General features: G+C 43.7%; 2 protein-coding genes across 2 annotated transcripts; both read left to right on the top strand.

The window, feature by feature from the left end:
- The first annotated feature begins 3,915 nt into the window (after positions 1-3,915).
- LOC134206970 (uncharacterized) lies at positions 3,916-14,827 on the top strand. The gene is made up of 2 exons (XM_062682710.1): positions 3,916-6,045; positions 14,801-14,827. Exons 1-2 carry the CDS (start codon positions 3,916-3,918, stop codon positions 14,825-14,827), a joined length of 2,157 nt encoding a protein of 718 aa, XP_062538694.1.
- A 995-nt stretch (positions 14,828-15,822) lies between these two features.
- On the top strand, positions 15,823-18,571 carry LOC134206968 (uncharacterized). The gene is made up of 2 exons (XM_062682709.1): positions 15,823-17,655; positions 17,708-18,571. Exons 1-2 carry the CDS (start codon positions 15,823-15,825, stop codon positions 18,569-18,571), a joined length of 2,697 nt encoding a protein of 898 aa, XP_062538693.1.
- The last annotated feature ends 784 nt before the right edge of the window (positions 18,572-19,355 follow it).

Below are 19,355 nucleotides of genomic sequence, written 5' to 3'. Positions count from 1 at the left end.
ACATAACTCACGGACGGCTGGACATATTTGAAAGATTTCCTTACTACTCGATTCGTCATGAGATCATGAGATAACCACGGTTGAAACTGTCAGCGTGGCAGTTGAAGTTAGACCAAACAATAGACAAAGAACGACAGTATTTCCCCCTGAGGAAAACACAATCCCCGTGTTGAAAAGTTGGGTAAATAACATACTCGTTTTACTAATTTAAGACTGAGTAGCCGTTTTTACTAAAATACAAAAGAAACATTCGTCACACAAACAGCATTCTTCAGAACTCCTTAGTAAAGCTTCTAAACTCTCGAGAAAAAGTGTTTTGAACCTCAACGTGAATTTTTTTGGAGTTTTGTTTAAAAAAAATTGTATTTGACCATTACGTATTCCACAGGAAATTGTTCAAAAGAGGCAAGGGTCCATTTGGATAATGGATGTAATTTAACTGTAAACGACACACGTCTGAAAGGGACGAACGGTTGAATAGGACATATAGTCAAACAGATTATATGACCGATAAAATGGTTTGCCCCAACAGGACCAAGAATGGCGTTTGGCTGAAAACGCCGTTTGGCAAAAAGGGTCTTTTGCCTTGTCTTGTCATATGCACAGCTAGTATTGAAAGCATCCTGGAAATGCCGGTTGTTTCTCCGAACTCTCCAGTTCATGTTCCTCGCCATCGACGGACTGCAGAACGTGACATCGTTGATGGACTCCCTGCCATCTCTGCGAAATGTACTAACGGTACCTTCGTTGCCCTATCTTACTTCCAGCCTCCAGCAAACTGTAACTTCTGGCGTTAGTCAGTCTGCTTCCCCAATCCGCTTGGGCAGTCGCCTCCGATTATCACCGGTTTTCGGCCGATCAGCTTCTCCGTGAGTGAGTCCAGCATCCGGTTATACTGCTCCAGGGTTCACCTTGGGGGTGCGTAACAGCTACACACAAAGATCCCGTTAATTTTTGGCGATTACGAAACCCTCGCTTGAACTGTGCGTGTTGGCTCTTGTTTCGGACAGCAGAACGATCGCGCAATTTGCCGAAATATTGTGTTCTGCATTGCGCGTCCGTCAGTGCCTGTTTTGTCGTGTTTCTGCTCAGTAACCAGCGAGTTCGCGCGGCCGAGTGAGTAAACAATTGTTGCGTGATCGGACGTGTTTCAGGTAGGATTTAGAACATTCGTAAAATCCGAGTTTTTGGTTCTGATTTTAATGTTCGGTGAATAAGTGTGCGGTTGAACGTGTTTTGTATATAATGCGAAACATTTGTAAAATCCAGATTACTTTGTCCTCCTTTGGACGGTTCGTAAGTAAATTGATGAATATATTTTATATTTTTTTCAGCGTTTACTGTTATTGACAAACGCTCTATATTGTCGAATAGAGCTCCCTATTATTCACCTTACCCACTAACACAAATTTTCCTTCCCGAAACATCTATGAAGGTAGTATGGGTTCCCTGCATCTTCACTAGTAGATGTTGAACTAACATTCCTTCCCTTCCTTCCGTGATTGTAAGGACGTGGCCAGGTATACAACTGCTACTGTATAGGAAAAGGTACTAATCCCAAGTACCAATTTGCGACAATATACAGTAGATTGCTCAATTGGGCATTGTATAGCCACCCACGATTTGTACAATCACATATGCAATGCTATGCTATTACGAAACCCTCGCTTGAACTGTCTACCACCTCTTGGATAGGGAATCTGCCCATCACTTGGATAGCCGCAATCCCCGATGAATCCGCCACCCAGTTGCCGTTGTCAGAAGGGATCCGGTACGGCTCAGCAATAATTACCACGTCGCACATTGCTTCTGTTGTCGAATGCCACAACAACTGCTGTGCGATGTCGCAATGATTGAGATTTAACTGGATGATCTCCATTAACCCTCGACCCGCCATCGCTTTCTTGTAGGCCACCCATCTTGAAGCCACCCATCATATGGTCGTTTCCGTCCTCCGGTTTGCAACGCAGGCATCTTGGTTGCTTCGTGCAGTCCCTAGCAACGTGTCCTTCTCCACCACATTTCCTACAAAAACCGGGTCCGTCCGGGCCACTGAAGTTTCGCGCCTGGTGTCCAAACGCCATAGATTTGAAGCATCGCTCCATCTGTTTGGTGATTCGAGGGGTAAGTCTCAACGTACACATTGACCATCCGACTCTCACCTTGCCTACCTCCACCATTTTGTTGGCAGCTTCTACCGGTAGTCGTATCGCTGCTATTTATGTACCACCGTACGCTTTCCTCAGCCGAATGGTCATCTGAACCTCGCCCCACTGTGAGGTCAGAGCATCCCTCAGTTCGTCTACCGTAGTGATCTCGTCCAAGTCTCTGCACTCGACCACTGCCTCCTACGTTAAGACTTAAGACTCCATCACAATGTTTAAAAAAATAATGACTGTATCGCTTGTTTGTAACAGTGATGCAATTGGTACGGACCAGAGTCTATTATATTGGGCTGCGAAATGGTGAGTTGACATCTGGGTAGGAGCGACCTACACAGCTCTGGTCCTCACAAGTTCCAATCTCACGCTTCCACGGGTCTTCCGATGACAATCGACCGCCAGCTAAGGGTTTTGTACTTAGCTGATAGTGCAGCCTGGGCACTGTTGTTCTTCTGACATCAGCTAGAGTGAGGGGGTGCGGGCTAAGGGACCATCGTCCCTAACCCCTAATCCCAAGGCGTTAAGTGACCCGTGCCGAGGGGATGCATGGCCATGGGGGGTGAAATAATGAGCTAGGCTGCTAACGGAGCCTGTGGGGTACCTGGTGGGCACCCTCCACAGTAATTGTCCCTTACCGCGTCATGCTGGGCTCTGGCGTGGTGGACCTCTTTTCCCGAACAACTCGTGGGACCAAAATGGAAACCAAGTCAATTCTTCAATTAGGGGTAGTAGTGTAGGCGACAACCCCATGGCAAGAGGTGGGTTGTTCAGGTCTCCGCCTGGGAGGCCAGAGGCAATAGTTGGCAGCTCAGTGCGCAGCGCCAGCGTGGGTCACTTAACCTTCATCTCGGCTAAAGAAACGCCGGTAGAGGTTATTGACGACCCATGGCTTGTGGAGGCGATGAACCGCAAACGCGATAGGCTTTCGGCCTTCGAGGTGGCGACGGAACAGCTGGACGCCATCATCGACTTTGCGTCATCGCAGCATAATATCAGTAAGGACCTCAAGAGGAGCTTGCTGAAACTTCGAAAGTCGATGTTGGACGCCAAGCTGGAGAGGGTGGTCGGAATGGCCAAGTCTAAGTCCGTGAAATCCGTGGAGTCGAGGTCTACCCAGAATGAGGCCCAAGGATTCGCGGACTCGAAGCGAAGACGGTGGTGCCAAAGGCTACCCAGACTGCGGCTCAAGTATTCGCGGGCACGTCGGGGGTGACTGCTCCAGCGCAGCAGACACAAAAACGGGGAAGACAGTCTCCAGGGGATAAGCTCCCTGGGGGCCGCTCCAAAACGCGGAGGGGTACTACTCCGAACAAGGGTAGTGGGGCTTTGAAGCTGAACCCCGGCCAGGTACCTCCCAAACCGGGGGAGGAAGGACCTGGAAAGGTCCGTCCACCCAGGAAAGACGGTGGTAAGGGGTTACAGCAGGCTGAGAACTCTCAGCCGCCCCAGACCAGGGAAATAGAGGGGGATGACGCCTCCTGGACCCTGGTCAAGAACAAGAGGAAACCGAAGACGTCAAGGGCCGAAAAGAAGGCCCAGGCGAATGGGGGTAGCAAGAAGTCTAGGGTAGGCGCCAATCGCTCCAGGGGCGATGCCCTAGTCATCAAGACGGACGAGGCTAAGTACTCGAACGTATTGAAGGCGATGAGGAGTGACGTCAAGCTCGGATAATTCGGCGCCGACGTACGTCGAATAAGACGGATGGATGGGAGATTATCCTCGAGCTGAAGCTTGTGCAGGGTTGAAATTCAAAATGTCACTCAATATTCCTACCTCCTCCTCCTCTACCTCCACTCATCCTACTGCGGGGGCTTGTGCCGGCATACAGTTGCCAAAGATAAATTTGCCTGAATTCAATGGGGAATTCGATAAATGGTTGCCATTTTATGATACGTTTAAGTCGCTGATCCATAGTAATCCGGATCTGAGCGCAATTCAACGTTTCCACTATTTGCGAGCGTCTCTAAAGGGTGAGGCACTAAAAGTAATTGATTCATTTCCGATGAGCGAAGCAAGCTATGGGGTTGCCTGGTCCTCTTTGACCAAACGTTATTCGAACGTGTATCTGCAGAAGAAACGCCATGTCAATGCGCTTCTGCAATTTCCCAAATTGAAAAGGATGTCAGCAAATGGGATACATGACGTCATCGATTGTTTTGATAGGCACACGAAAATTCTGGATCAATTGGGGGAAGTGACTACGGGTTGGGGGGCGATGTTGACACAGCTGTTAGTTTCGAAGTTGGATGATTCAACGCAAAAGGATTGGGAAGAGTTCGCGCTGAAGAAGCAAGATCCCGTGTTCTTGCACGTGATGGAGTTCCTCGAGGGGCAAACCCGAGTTCTGGATGCGATAGCGGTCGATCAACGTTCCGAAGGTCAACGTGCTTCTTTTTCCACTCCTCCGATGCCATTTAAGAAGTCTGCGCCGAAGATGACAGTTAATGCAGCGTCCGAGAGTTCGTCGTCATCGTCGTCGAAATGTGTATGCTGCAGTGGGCCACACTACGTCACCAATTGCACAGCTTTTACGAAACTAACGCTGGAAAAGCGGTTCCAGATTGTCAATTCAAGGAAGCTGTGCAGTAACTGCCTTCGTCGTGACCACTACTGTCGAGATTGCACTTCGCCATTCCGCTGCCGAACGTGCAGCAAGAAGCACCACACTTTACTCCATCCTGGATTGTCAGCATCCGGATCTGGTTCATCGGCCGGCATTCAGGACACAAAACTATCGCAAACCGGCGGTTCTGGTGTTTCTTCGACTGCGGTAGCATCCGTTGAAGTTCTTCAGCAGGCACTTCAACCTTCAGTGGCAACCATTTATGCGGCAAACATACCAGCTGAGTCCCGAGAGGTCCACATTTTTCTGTCAACGGTGCTCGTTTCGATAAAGGATTGCAACGGACGGTTGCTCAAAGCAAGGGCTCTGCTCGATAGAGGGTCGCAGGCAAATTTGATTTCGGAGAGATTATGCCAAACACTGAAGCTGCCACGGAAAGGTAGCAATATACCGGTTTCTGGTGTGGGTAGTGTGCGGATTCAGATAAACGGTTCAGTTTCTGCCACAATAGGTTCACTCGTTGCGGAATATGCAATTCCCGTGGATTTCTTTGTATTGAAGAAAGTAACTGACGATCAACCATCAACGACCATTCCAATTGGCGGCTGGAATTTGCCTCCGAACATGGTACTAGCAGATCCAGGTTTTAACAAAAGAGCTCCCGTCGATCTTCTGCTAGGACTGGAATATTTCTATGAGTTCCTTTTACTGAATGGTGGCCGGGTACAAATACAACGCGTAAGAGAAGGACTTCCGCTTTTCGTAAATACCGTATTTGGTTGGATTGTAGCTGGAAAGACGGATTTGGGTACCATCAACCCGGTACCGTGCCACCACGTATTGGTGGGATCAACGTTAGCTGAGAAGGTGGAGCGGTTTTGGGCGATCGAAGAGTTGCCAGATGTCTCTCGGTGGACCCAAGAAGAACAGGACTGCGAGGAGTTTTTTCAAGCCACATATTCACGAGATCGCTCAGGGAGATACATGGTGCGACTGCCGAAGCGAATAGGTTTCGAGCAGATGATTGGCAAATCGAAGGATATGGCGCTACGAAGATTGATGCAGCTTGAACGGCGACTGGGAAAGGACGAAGATTTGCGAAGGCACTACAACGAAGCAATACAGACGTATTTGGACCAACATCACATGACAGTTGTGAGTGAAAAAGATTTGAAGCACGATCATAGGCTCGCTTGCTATCCGCCTCATCTTCCGGTTATTAAAGAATCGAGTGCAACCACGAAGATTCGACCGGTGTTCGACGATTCTGCCAAGACGACTTCCAACCGTTCCCTGGATGACGGACTCATGACGGTAGAGGTGTGCGCCGCCGCCGCCGACAGTTTTTGGCACGCCGCCGCCGCCGACATTTTTGCATCGGCGCACCGCCGTTTAAAATTTGTCACGCCGCTGATCTATAATTTTCCACGCCGATTCAAATTTTCAGTGGAAACTCCGAAGATTCAGTGCATTTTCCGTAAAATTTCCTGATAGATCTCTACAACCCTACGTTGAAACTTCAAAGAATTTTTCGTGAAGATACCAATTATTCCCATAAAAATTCCATACAATATCTTGTTAAAATTTCGAAGAGCTCTCCATAAAAACTAAGCGTTAAAATTGCGAAGGAATTCCCGTTGAAATTAAAAAAAAAAAAAACAGATTAATCCACCTAGCGGTGATGATGCCTTTCTCGTGCGGTAAAAAATAGTATTTTGGGCAGGGTAGAAATATTTCACAGTCAATGCAGTGAAAAACATGGATCTCAGTATAATCTGCAGTCGCCTTCATCGCCGCCGTAGTGAGTGCGACTGGGTGCAGCCGAAAAATCATTTCCAACACCGACAGTTCAATTTCGCATTCAGCCACTCACAAGTCGCTCTGACAGGCTGCTCAGTTCGCGCCTTACCGTATGACTGTGAGTGGCCCATTTAAACGCGTGGTGAATTTTTTCAATTTGCTGGGTGAATGTGTACATTTTGCTGTGGTAAATTTCATCTTCGCGGCGCAGTGGGTGATGTGAGTTCTGTTGTTTACTTTTCTGCCTCTCCGGGAATGTGTGGTTGATTTCAAAGCAGGAAGAAAATAAAAACATGATATAAATAAACATCACCTTCATCCAGTGCTGCCGAAAATTTACAACCCTTCTGCGTCGAATGCAACCTGTAGCGAGGAATTGCGAGGAAATCGGTTCAGGGTAAGTGCATTAAAAGTGAGCTAGACTTTTTTACGCGCTTTTTTATGAGAAAAAGTATTTTGGCCATAACTATCAAGACCATTGTCCAATCCGTTCAATTTTCAATAGGAAACAATGGAGCAAGATACTGCGTCGAATGCAGCCTGTTGTGAGGGAATCCGTTCAGGGTAAGTGCATTAAAAGTGAAGTAGACTTTTTTACGCGCTTTTTTATGAGAAAAAGTATTTTGGCCATAACTTCGAAACCCATACTCCGATCTAGCCAATTTTCAATAGGAAACAATGGAGCAGTATACTACGTCGAATGCAACCTGTTGCGAGTAAATTGGTTGGGGGTAAGTGCAAAAAAAGTGAGCTAAGCTTTTTGCTCTTTTGGTGCGCACACACGCACACATACACACATTCACACACACAGACATCAACTCAATTCGTCGAGCTAAGTTGATTGGTATATAACACTATGGGTCTTCGGGCCTCCTATAAAAAGTTCATTTTTGGAGTGAACATATAGCCTTTACGTATACTTAGTATACGAGAAAGGCAAAAAGTGAGCGAGACTTTTTTACGCGCTTTTTTATGAGAAAAAGTATTTTGACCATAACTCCCAAGCCCATAGTCCGATCCGGGCAATTTCAAATTGGAAACAATGGGTCAGAATACTGCGTCAAATGCAACTTGTTGCGAGGAAATCGGTCAAGGGGAAGTACAAAATAAGTGAGCGAGACTTTTTTACGCGCTTTTTTATGAGAAAAAGTATTTTGGCCATAACTCTCAAGCCCATTGTCCGAACCGGCCAATTTTAATAGGAAACAATGGGGCAGAATACTGCGTCAAATGCAACCTGTTGGGAAGAAATCGGTCAAGGGTAAGTATAAAAAACGTGAGCGAGAGTTTTTGCTCTTTTGGTGCGCACATACACACACACATACACACACACACACGCACACACAGACATCACCTCAATTCGTCGAGCTGAGTCGATTGGTATATAACACTAAGCATATGCGGTATTTCGAAAAATTTCGTTTCAGGTGGTTCGAAACGAAATTCCGCGGAATTTCGCAGAATTTTAGCATGGCGAAATCACATTTCTTGATTTCGTTTCGTTTCGTAAAATTACAAAAATTTCGCTAGAAAAAACTAACTTCTAACGAAATTTAACGGAATTCCGCGGAATTTCGAAACAAATTTAAACTTAAACCATTCTTTATTTTATCAAAAATTTTGACTGCGTCGCTGAACAAAATCGTTAAGTTGTTTTTAAAATTTTAGGTTATACAGTTTATTCTATTAACGCTTACTAAATAACCCCATTCTTAGTCGACAAATACGTATGTAGTTTGCTTCTATAAAACGTCTTCAGTGTTTCCAAGTTTCAAATTTATATTTTGTGATATTTTTTACTATTTGTACAATATTAATGCGGAATCGATCGTGTTGCTGCTGGTCATGGGACGGCCGCTAGTTCGGGAGAACGCGAAGTGAAAATATCTACCTCGCGTAGCAGAAATTTGTTTAATCAGTGTATAATCGATGATCACGCCAGCTAGTGTAGGAGGACGCGAAGTGATAAAACTAATGTCTACATCAAAGAGCACAGAATTATTTAGTGCGGAATCGATCGTATTGTAGAAGTTTATTAAACGAAGCACATGTGTTGGATTAATTTGAAAAACAGTTTTCGTTTTCTTGTTTTCAAATAACTTTGTTTACAATAAATATTCAGTCGCTTACCCAGGGGCTTCACATGATTTTTTTTCTCTACTAACCAACGATTCCTTTCCCGTAGCGCTCAGGGAGATGCAGAGCATTCCTCGGTCTTTTATAACAGCGGTTCTCAACCTGGGGTACATGTACCCCTGAGCAGAGCATAAAATATTCATCTTCACGAAGCAATTTCAGTCCGAATTTTGACAAACATCGCATGATTATTCAAAACATAGAATGACATACTCAAACGACTGCTCCACCAACTCATTCATTCGGCTGTCACTGAATGTGCTTACTATGTGCAAAAAAACATAATTAGCATTGTTTATATTGATGTTTACCGTTGAAAGTGCCTTGTGAATGAAAATCGGATTCAGTTCCATGTGATAAACCACTTTACTCATTTAAAACTTGTTCAGATTTCATATAATTTATTGATTTGTAGAACGTACATAAATATTCAATGACTAATATTCAATCGAATATTGACAGTCCAGAGCCGACTATGAATGTTTCTGGAAGTGAGATGAGAAGTGAAGCGAGGTAGATGTCACCAACAATTTTCGATTATTTCACACTCTGCCCCTGAGGGTACTTTCGCCGGGCCCAGGGGATACCTTGGACGAACTGCTTAATGGCGGATGAATTACAATTTTAATTCAAACTTATTGATAAAGTTTTGTATTTTTTTATTTCTAAACTTTGTCTTGTACATAATACTCAGTGGTTCAAAATATGAGCCGTCGAACTTGTGGTCCAAAATACCTCCTTTATCCTATGCATGGCGATCAGTAAATCATGGCCTATTGAATCCTGTCCTCCACAACCAGTACAATGGATGAAGAGATGTGGGACAAAAAATCAAAAGAGCAAAACCTCGAATGAACAAATTTAAAAAATCTTCTATGCAATCTACCGGGTCAAAACAGTATGTTGAATAATATGTTAAGAATATGATTCTTAACTAAAATTTAGAGTCTACAGATTCGAAAGCCTCCATTTGAAAGACATGAAGACTTCGTCCCGAAAAGCTCAGTTGCTTCGTTGCAAGAGAATTGGAAGCATCCCTCAACGCTTCTCGGAGGCCTCCTTAAAATCAGCCTTTCAAGTGACCCGGAAACATTATTATAAGATGTTCAAAAATTTCTTTTAAGAGGCCCGGAAGCCAAGCTGTTTTTTCTAGAAATTTCCTTTTATTTCTGCTTATTTTAAAAGCCTCGGATCTTTTTAAGGGGCTCGGAAGGAATTTTTAAACAGGATTTAGTCAGCCTCATTTCAAAAGGCTCGGAAGCCTACTCTCAAGAGGGTTGGAAGCCTCCTTTCTAGAGGCCAGGAAATCTTCTTTTGAGCTTTCTTCTTTAAACTTTTTTTTTTCTTTTATCCTTTTTTTTAAAAGGCTAGGAAAGCTCTTTTCAAAAGGCTCGGAAGGCCTCTTTCAAGAGGCTCGAAGCCCTCCCTTAAAGAGGGTCGGAGTTCTTCTTTCAAGATGCTTGGAGCCTCGAACCTTATCTCGAAAGCCTCAGAAGCCTCCTTCAAGAGGCTCGGAAGCCTCCTTTCAAGAGGCTCGGAAGCCTCCTTTCAAGAGGCTCGGAAGCCTCCTTTCAAGAGGCTCGGAAGCCTCCTTTCAAGAGGCTCGGAAGCCTCCTTTCAAGAGGCTCGGATGCCTCCTTTCAAGAGGCTCGGATGCCTCCTTTCAAGAGGCTCGGAAGCCTCCTTTCAAGAGGCTCGGAAGCCTCCTTTCAAGAGGCTCGGAAGCCTCCTTTCAAGAGGCTCGGAAGCCTCCTTTCAAGAGGCTCGGAAGCCTCCTTTCAAGAGGCTCGGAAGCCTCCTTTCAAGAGGCTCGGAAGCCTCCTTTCAAGAGGCTCGGAAGCCTCCTTTCAAGAGGCTCGGAAGCCTCCTTTCAAGAGGCTCGGAAGCCTCCTTTCAAGAGGCTCTTGATGTAAGAACTTAATTTTAATAGGGAAATTAAAAAAAAAATGAAAATTACAGAAAAGTTTATGGAGAGCCATATATTTTTGATATAATTCAAGCGCTAAGATTATTTTCATTAACAGCAAAAAAATCATAGGGGGTACCTCAATTAATGCAAAAGTTCGAAGGGTACCTCTCAAGAAAAAGGTTAGGAGCCGCTGTTTTATAACAATGAGTGTTAAACTTATTTTCCTTTTCTAAACCTAAATTGACTGTAAGGACGTGACCAGCATCGTTATTGGCCATGATTTGGAAACTCCGAAGCAAGTATACAATAAGAATAACTTTTTTGTATCCCTAGAATATTATTTAATTGGTGAGCTGTGCATATTTGCTGTTTTTCGGACAATCATGATTAGCAATTATGATGTGTACAGTTCATCAAGCTAAGCTCTTCTTTGACTATTTCCAAAATATGTAAGGAACATTGAAGATTTGTGGGCATTTCTAGATCTTCGCATAGAAATTGCAAAAAAATCCAGAACGGGTTGAAAGATTATTAAAATTGCTGAAAGTTCATTACTTATGATTGCTTTTGGCTCATACTGACCATAACAGCTGACATAACAGATCTTTGTGTATTTTAGAAAGGTGCACAGGATTCTTCTAGTAAGCAAATGTATGCTATATATATATATGTGCATGAAAAATACGAAGGAATAAGTTTTGGCTGTTACGCCCTTTTCAAATATCAATTCTCTCAATATCTCTATCTGTGTATGCCCCTGGCAAATGTGGATACATAATTGAGTATCCCACTAAATAAAAACATTAATTTAAGCATAAATTTTCTGATTTTGAAGTAGCTCAATACTACACCCAACCAGCGGATGGCAGATTTTAATACAGTTCTGCATAAGAACCTTGCAGAAACTGTATAATAATTGGGCATATACAAAATCTGTATTATTTCAATACAATTATTGTATTGAAATAATACAGATTTGTATTATTTTAATACAATATTTGTATAAAAAGCTTACAAAATTGTATATGCCCATATTTTATACAATAATTGTCAGATTTGTTTTTTGGGTGTATAAAACCACGCTGGCAAGACAATATGAAGTATGTTCCAGCATAATTACATTATTCTTAAGTGAACTAAGGTTTTAAACGAAATTTGAATCGGTATATGAAAAATCCCACAATTTCTATATTTTTTTATACTTTCTGATATGAAAGCGGCATAATGCTGGGTTATTGCCTTATCGCCAATGGTATATGCAAGAATGCGGTGATTTATCACAGACTGCCTCTTCTGTTATTATAACTCTTTTGGTCGTAAAACAGTTATTTGACTTCGAATTGCGTACATAATGTAAAACCAATTTAATCAAAATTCCGCGGAAAAAAATTGAAATTTCGTTTCGTTTCGAAAAATTTCGAATCAAATGAACCTTGATTTCGTTTCGTTTCGAAGTTTCGAAAGTAAATCCATATTTCGTTTCGTTTCGATCCGAATCAACATAGACATTTTAAATTTCGTTTCGTTTCGTTTCGTTAGGAAAAAGTGTGTTATCGCATACCCTTATATAACACTATGGGTCTCCGAGCCTTCTATAAAAAGTTTGTTTTTGGAGTGAACATATAGCCTTCACGTATACTTAGTATACGAGAAAGGCAAAAAAAGGCAAAAAATAAACTTTGGCCATATCTGTTTAATACCGATCTGTTTAATTTTCAATACGAAACAATGGAACAAGATTCTGCGTCGAATGCAACTTGTTGCAGGCAAATCGGCTAAAAGTAAGTACCTAAAAAATGAGTGAGAATTTTTCTCGTCAACAAATGTATTTTGGCCATTACTTCGAATCCCATAGTTCTATTCGACCAATTTTCAATACGAAATAATGGGACAGGATTTCGCGTCGAACGAAACTTGTTGCGAGCAAATCGGTTACGGATAAGTGCCTGAAAAATGAGTGAGAATTTTGTACGTGTTTATCATGTGAAAAAGTGGATTTTGGCCATAACTTCGAAACCCATAGTCCGATCTGTCAAATTTTCAATACGAAACAATGGGACAAGATTGCGTTGAATGGAACTTGTTGCGAGTAAATCAGCTTAGAGTAAGTGTCTAAAAAGTGAGTGAGATTTTTTGTTGTAAAAAAAAATATATTTTGGCCATAACTCCGAAGGCCATAATCCGATTCGGCCAATTTTTAATACGAAACAATGGGACAAGATTCCGCGTCGAATGCAACTTGTTGCGAGCAAATGATAAGTGCCGTTAATGATAAGTGCCTGAAAAATGAGTGAGAATATTTTGCGCACACACATACACACACACATACACACACACATACACACAGACATCACTTCAATTCGTCGAGCTGAGTCGATCGGTATATAACACTATGGGTCTCCGGGATTCCTATAAAAAGTTCGTTTTTGGAGCGAACATATAGCCTTTACGTATACTTTGTATACGAGAAAGGCAAAAATATTGGGATTGAATTTTTGAACAGATAAGAGTTGTTCGGCAGAAAGTCACAAGGCTGAACGTTGTTAGGCCGAATCGTTTAACCGAAAAGACTATTTGGTAGAAGCCTACCCGAGCAAAGCTTAAGAACTAATCGATAACTTGTTTTAATGTTGTGAAATAATCGATTATGTTCACTTAATTTGATATCTTTTTGATCGTTTTAACGGGTAAAATAACAAAACGTATAACAGAATTATCTTACTGTGACATCAAATCAAAAACTATTTCTGCTGGCGATGAGAGCAAATTGAAAACTAAATTTGATATTAGTTTCCGATAGCAAAATAAGTACACAGTTTGATGTCATATCATTATTGTTTTTTATATGCTCTCATTATATTTTCAGACTTTGCTAGTATATCTAGCCAAAAGATATTTGGCCGAGAATGTCATTTGGTCGAACAGTTCCTTTGGCTGAAAAAATCGTAAATATGTCATACGGCTAAAATAGTCGTTTGGTCGAAGGTCAATTTGGTCGAAATGGACATTCGGTCGAAAGTCGTTCGGCTGAATTGGTCATTTTGAATATTTTCACGACAATAACGGAAGAATCGTTTGAAATTCGCTCTTCATAGTTTTTACGAGAAGTTGTTTCAAATTTCTACAGTAAAATATTCGGAATATTCACGGAAAGTTCCTATTGAGTCTCTGTTGAGTATTCTTTGAAATTCACACAGAAAATTGAAAATTGGAAAGTTCCATTGATTGAAAGTGACAGACGGCCACACTGGTAATTTGGCCGAAAAACCCGTTTTCCCTAACAGGTTGTCTGGCCGAAACGAACGTTGGCCAAAAATGGCATTTAGCAGAAATAGTATTTTGACAGAATGGTTGGCCAAAAATGTCATTCGGTTCAACGGGGCCATATGGCCAAATTTCAATGACTGAACCTCGTACTGAACGGGTAATATGGTCAGAAATGGCCAATTGGTTGGCGAAATGATCTTTTTGTCAATTCACCATTAAACAAAATTCCGTGGCCTCTCTATTTTCAAGTCGATACTGGACTTTAGCCCAAAACACTTTTTATTTATTTTATCAAATTAATGGGTAAGTATTCCTTGAGCAATACAGAGACTCCCTGAATCAAACGGTCTAAGGGTCAGCACGATCACCTCAAGAAACTCGCGGACAAGTACTTCTCGCACTCAATTAGCAGGAAAACCACAGTATTTCTATAACAGTACACTTTATTCGGCTTCTCTTTCTTCTTATCCCTTTGTAACACTTCCTAACCTTTTTTCTTCCCACTTCCTTATCTACTAATCTGACCTTCTTTCCGGGGCCCCTTCTTCCTTTCACAGATCCACCACACCCTCCCTTTCTTTCCCGCTTCCACTCCTTCAATAATGGCGGCTTGTCCTAGAACGCCGGCAATTAGCGATGGCGTCTCACTATTTTCCGGATGGCTTGGGGGTCCGTCGTAACTTTCGAAACGGAAACGCACACTCTCGACCTGCCAATATGGTGACGGATTGGCCTTCGGCGGGTACGATGCCGGTTTCAGTCGAGGACGGTGTACGATGGCTTACGTAGGGCTTCCAACTTCGGGTTTATTATGAAAAACGGCGGGGTTCTGGTAATTTGGAGTAGTATTGTTATCAGGTATTGCCATTACAAGGTCACTACTGGTTAGCTGATGTCCACAGCACCGGCTTCTATTCCACTGTCCACTTCTCTTCAACTCTATAAAAACTTTTCAAACTTTAGCTCTGGATTTCCAGCTTCATCGATTGATGTCTTTTTAGTTAGTGAAGAGTTCTGTGGATAGGGAGACGATCATGGCATGCATTGAGGTCTATGACCTAGTCCCTCGGTCAGTGGCCTCTCTTTCAACCCAATGGCCACATTACGCCAGCCCTTCATGGCCGTCCAAAGGGCTTTTCCTTGGTCCGCTGGTGGTGGGACACAGAACTTCAGAGGGTGAATGGCTGCGTAGGGTGGTGGTAGAGCTCAGTTTAGGACCTACCCTACTACATGGGGCTGACTGGGAAAAACCTACATTGAGACATGAGTATTACCTGCCTTTACAACATTTATTCCAAGAAATACACTACACTAAACACAGATTTCTCGGTAACACTCTCGACATAACATAACCTACACTTACAGTTTCACAGAAACTGTTATCAGATCAAAACTGGTTTGACCAAAAATGTAGTTTAACCGAAAACGATGTAGCCAAAAGAAAATTTGGACGGACTTGTGAAAAGTTGTTTGAAAGTTGGTTTATTGTGTAATACTCAACAGAAAGTCGACAGGAACTTTTCATAAATTTCTGAAGTTTTTCCTGTACAAGTTAAGAACATTTTTTGCGAAAATTCTGAAGTTTCTTATGTAAATTGCGACAAATTTTCTGCTGAAATTCCAAACAATTTTATTTGGGAATTCAAAAGAGCTTCTCTTGGGAATTCCAAAGATTTCTCGAAACTTCAAACAATCCGAAAATATTTTCCAAATTTGTAAAAACTTATAGATTTTTCTGGAGAAGTTCATTAGATTTTTTTATGCGAGATTCGAAAGATTATTCTTTTAATGTCTTGAAAATATCCAGAAAAAATGCAAAAAAAAAATCTTAGGAGAACGTTATGAAAAAATCGCCACGCCGATTCACGCCGCCGCCGCCGCCGGCTAAAATTGCTTTCGGCGTGACGCCGAAAACGCCGCCGCCGCCGACCAAAATTCTGACAAACGCCGCCGCCGACGTAAATCGGACCGGCGCACACCTCTACATGACGGGACCGGTGATTCAAGATCCTCTTTTCGATTTAGTTTTGCGCTTCCGCAAACATCCCGTCACTCTCGTTGCAGATATCGAAAAGATGTACCTGCAAGTGAAGGTTCATCCCGACGACACTCCTTTACAGCGTATCCTGTGGAGATTCTCGCCAGAAGAGCCGGTTGCGACTTATGAAATGAGTAGGGTCACGTTCGGATTAGCTCCATCCTCGTTTCTCGCAACGCGGTGTTTGCATCAGTTGGCAGAAGACGAAGGTGATCATCATCCACGAGCGAAGGTTGCGCTCGTCAACGATTTCTACGTCGATGATTACGATACGGATTCAGTGCAGGAGGCCATAATGTTACGGCAGGATTTGGAGCAGCTGATGCCTAAAGGAGGTTTTAAGCTGCGAAAATGGGTATCCAATGCCAAAAGGGTTTTGGAAGGCCTTTCGGTGGACGAGTTAGGGACTCAGTCTACGCTCAATTTCGATCAAGAACAGGTGAAGGCGCTAGGAATTCATTGGAAACCAGGATTGGATTTGTTGGGTTATGATGTTTCCAATATCACTGCAAACGGACAGTGGACAAGGCGCAAGGTATATTCCATCATCGCTCAGCTGTGGGACGCTAGTGGTATTACAGCTCCAGTCATCTCTTGGGCCAAGATACGCATGCAGCTGTTGTGGGTAGCAGTGCAAGGTTGGGATGATCCTCTATCCCACGATTTAGCGCTTAGATGGACCGAGTTCTACCAACAACTACCTGTTCTCTCAGACATCCAGGTGGAACGACATGCTTTCACCAATCATCCCATGCTAGTCCAGTTTCATGTCTTTTCGGATGCTTCGGAGGCTGCTTATGGAGCGTTTATATATGCCCGTTTGATAGACCTAGTTGGACACATCAAAGTGGAGCTTTTAGCAGCCAAATCCCGACCAGCCAGTCTGAAGAAAACGACTCTAGCGAGGCTAGAACTTTGCGGCGCTCATGTGGCCGCAAAACTGTACCGTGCTACCGTTAAAGCTTTGAAGATGGAGGATACTGAAACATGGTTTTGGTCGGATTCTACCGTTGTCCTGTCATGGCTCAAGCTACCGCCGTACGTTTGGCCAACTTTCGTTGCAAATCGCGTCTCGCACATCCAGGAGCTATCGAAGGGACACCGATGGAACCACGTTAAGGGCGTTGAGAATCCAGCCGACCTCGTCTCAAGAGGAGTGATGCCAAAGGATCTCATCAACAAGCAACACTGGTTTCATGGTCCGTACTGGTTGTCTCTACTCGATCAGCACTGGAATACCGCTAAGCATTTGGAGTACGAGCCGCCATCGGAAGAACTGCTGGAGAAGAAGAAAAATGTTCTAGTTTTGGTGGAGCCTCAACATCCTCATCCGCTGCTTGATCGATACTCTTGCTACTGGAAACTGCTGCGAATCACCGGTTACTGTTTGAGATTCATCCGAAGGTGTCAAGCACCAGCATCACCCCCCGTAACCCCGAGCATTATCGTTGCGGAACTACAAGAGGCAAAATACGCATTAGTACGCTGTGTTCAACAGAAACCTTTTGCTGTGGAGATCAAGGCTCTCGCCAACCATCGGCTCGTTCCTGCTCACTCGCCGCTGAAACTTCTTCACCCTTTCCTGGATCAGCTGGGTATACTTCGCGTTGGTGGCCGGCTGAAGCTAGCTGGTGAATCGTATTGCGTTCGGCACCCCATGATTCTACCCAGCAACCACTCTTTTATCCGACAAGTAGCAATCGCATACCACAAAATGGCACTCCATTCTGGCCCCCGCATGACACTCGCTCAAATTCGCAAGAATTCTGGCCGTTACGTGGTAAGGCATTGGCAACTCACACATTCCGGAATTGCATTCGTTGTTTCCGAAGCAACCCTGTCAACTTCCAAAACCCCGTACAACACCCTCTCGCCCCTTCGCTGTCACTGGCGTGGACTACTGTGGGCCGGTCTACCTCAAGCCTGTGCATCGCCGAGCAGCAGCAAAGAAGGCGTATATCGCCGTTTTCGTGTGCTTCTGCACGAAGGCGGTCCACCTCGAGCTGGTTGGGGACCTCACAACTTCGGCTTTTCTCGCTGCACTGCGACGATTTATTTCACGTCGAGGTCTCCCTTCCGAGATCCACTCGGACAATGGGCTAAACTTTAAGGGTGCCAGCAACCATCTTCGAGAGCTCTATGATCTTTTGCGCAATCCACATACAGCATCAGAGATTTCGAACGAAACTGCGCAACAAGGGATCGTTTGGAAATTCATCCCACCAAGAGCACCCAATTTCGGCGGCCTTTGGGAAGCTGCCGTTAAATCTGCCAAGACGTCCCTAATTCGAGTGTTGGCAAAGCAGAAGCTGTCATTTGAAGACATGGCGACAGTTCTCACTCAAATCGAGGCCGCGATGAATTCTCGGCCACTCACACCGCTATCTGAGGATCCCGATGAAATGGATGTGCTCACGCCAGGGCACTTCCTAATCGGCTCTTCCTTACTTACGATTCCTGACCCAGACTTCACGGATGTTCCGCCGAATAGGTTACAACACTACCAAAGCTTGCAGCAGATAATTCAGCAACATTGGAAGCGGTGGAGGCGGGAATACATCTCGCAACTCCACAACCAGAATCAGCGGTTTCCTCAATCCACTCCGCTAAAGGTGGGTCAAATGGTTATCCTCAAGGAAGATGGTCTAGTTTCTATAGAATGGCCTCTGGCTCGTATCACCGAAGTCACGCACTGATATTAATTTGCTCGTAGGTCAGTATCGAATAAACCTTTTCGCCGGTCGAACGTCACTCCATATTCGTTATATATTATCGGAACAATAAAACCCCCCTTCTCAGTAGTGTGTTAATTGGTGTCCACTAATTGCTAAGCAATCGGTCGTATCGTTATATGTAAGATGAGCAGTAAGATGAGAGTTTGGTTCTATCGCAACGGTTTTTGGAGGTCTCTATATTTTGTCGAGCTTACCGTGTATTTCGCATCAATTAATCGCGCCGTTTTTGGAAAACTCTGAAGGATTGCTCGCTTAATCAAACACGACTGAAGATCAAGCTCTTTCTTTGCTTGCTGGAGTGCAAAAGTTTTTTTTTTTTATCTTTATTAAAGAGATTTTCAGCCCTAGGCTGGCTCATCTCTGTTAATCGAATTAAATCTAAATATCAATTACAATTCATTTAATATTTCTCAACATTATTGATCGTTTTCTTTTATCACGAACTTGTTTTTTCTGAAGCCAATCAATCCATTTTTCAGGATTCTCATCGTACTCCGGTTCTTCTTCTGACGTCCCCATTCCAGCTTCATCGGTTGAAAGGTCATTTTGCATTTCTACGGGTCGTTCCATAGCGGGTTGTTCGGGTTTTTTATTCACTTTCTTCCTAGGCGGCGATCTCGCAGTTGTCGTGTCGCTTTGCACCGCTGTTCGTTTCGTTTGCAGTTGTCGAAGCGTTGGTTGCTGCTGCAGTTGACGGTCGATTTTATTTTTGTTCCCTACGTTGTTTTGAACAATAGGGCCACTG

Source organism: Armigeres subalbatus, chromosome 1 (genome assembly GCF_024139115.2).
Source record: "Armigeres subalbatus isolate Guangzhou_Male chromosome 1, GZ_Asu_2, whole genome shotgun sequence".
In the NCBI taxonomy this organism is placed as follows: domain Eukaryota; kingdom Metazoa; phylum Arthropoda; class Insecta; order Diptera; family Culicidae; genus Armigeres; species Armigeres subalbatus.
Note: the sequence above shows the minus strand (reverse complement) of the source record. Positions and strands in the feature narration are given on the sequence as shown.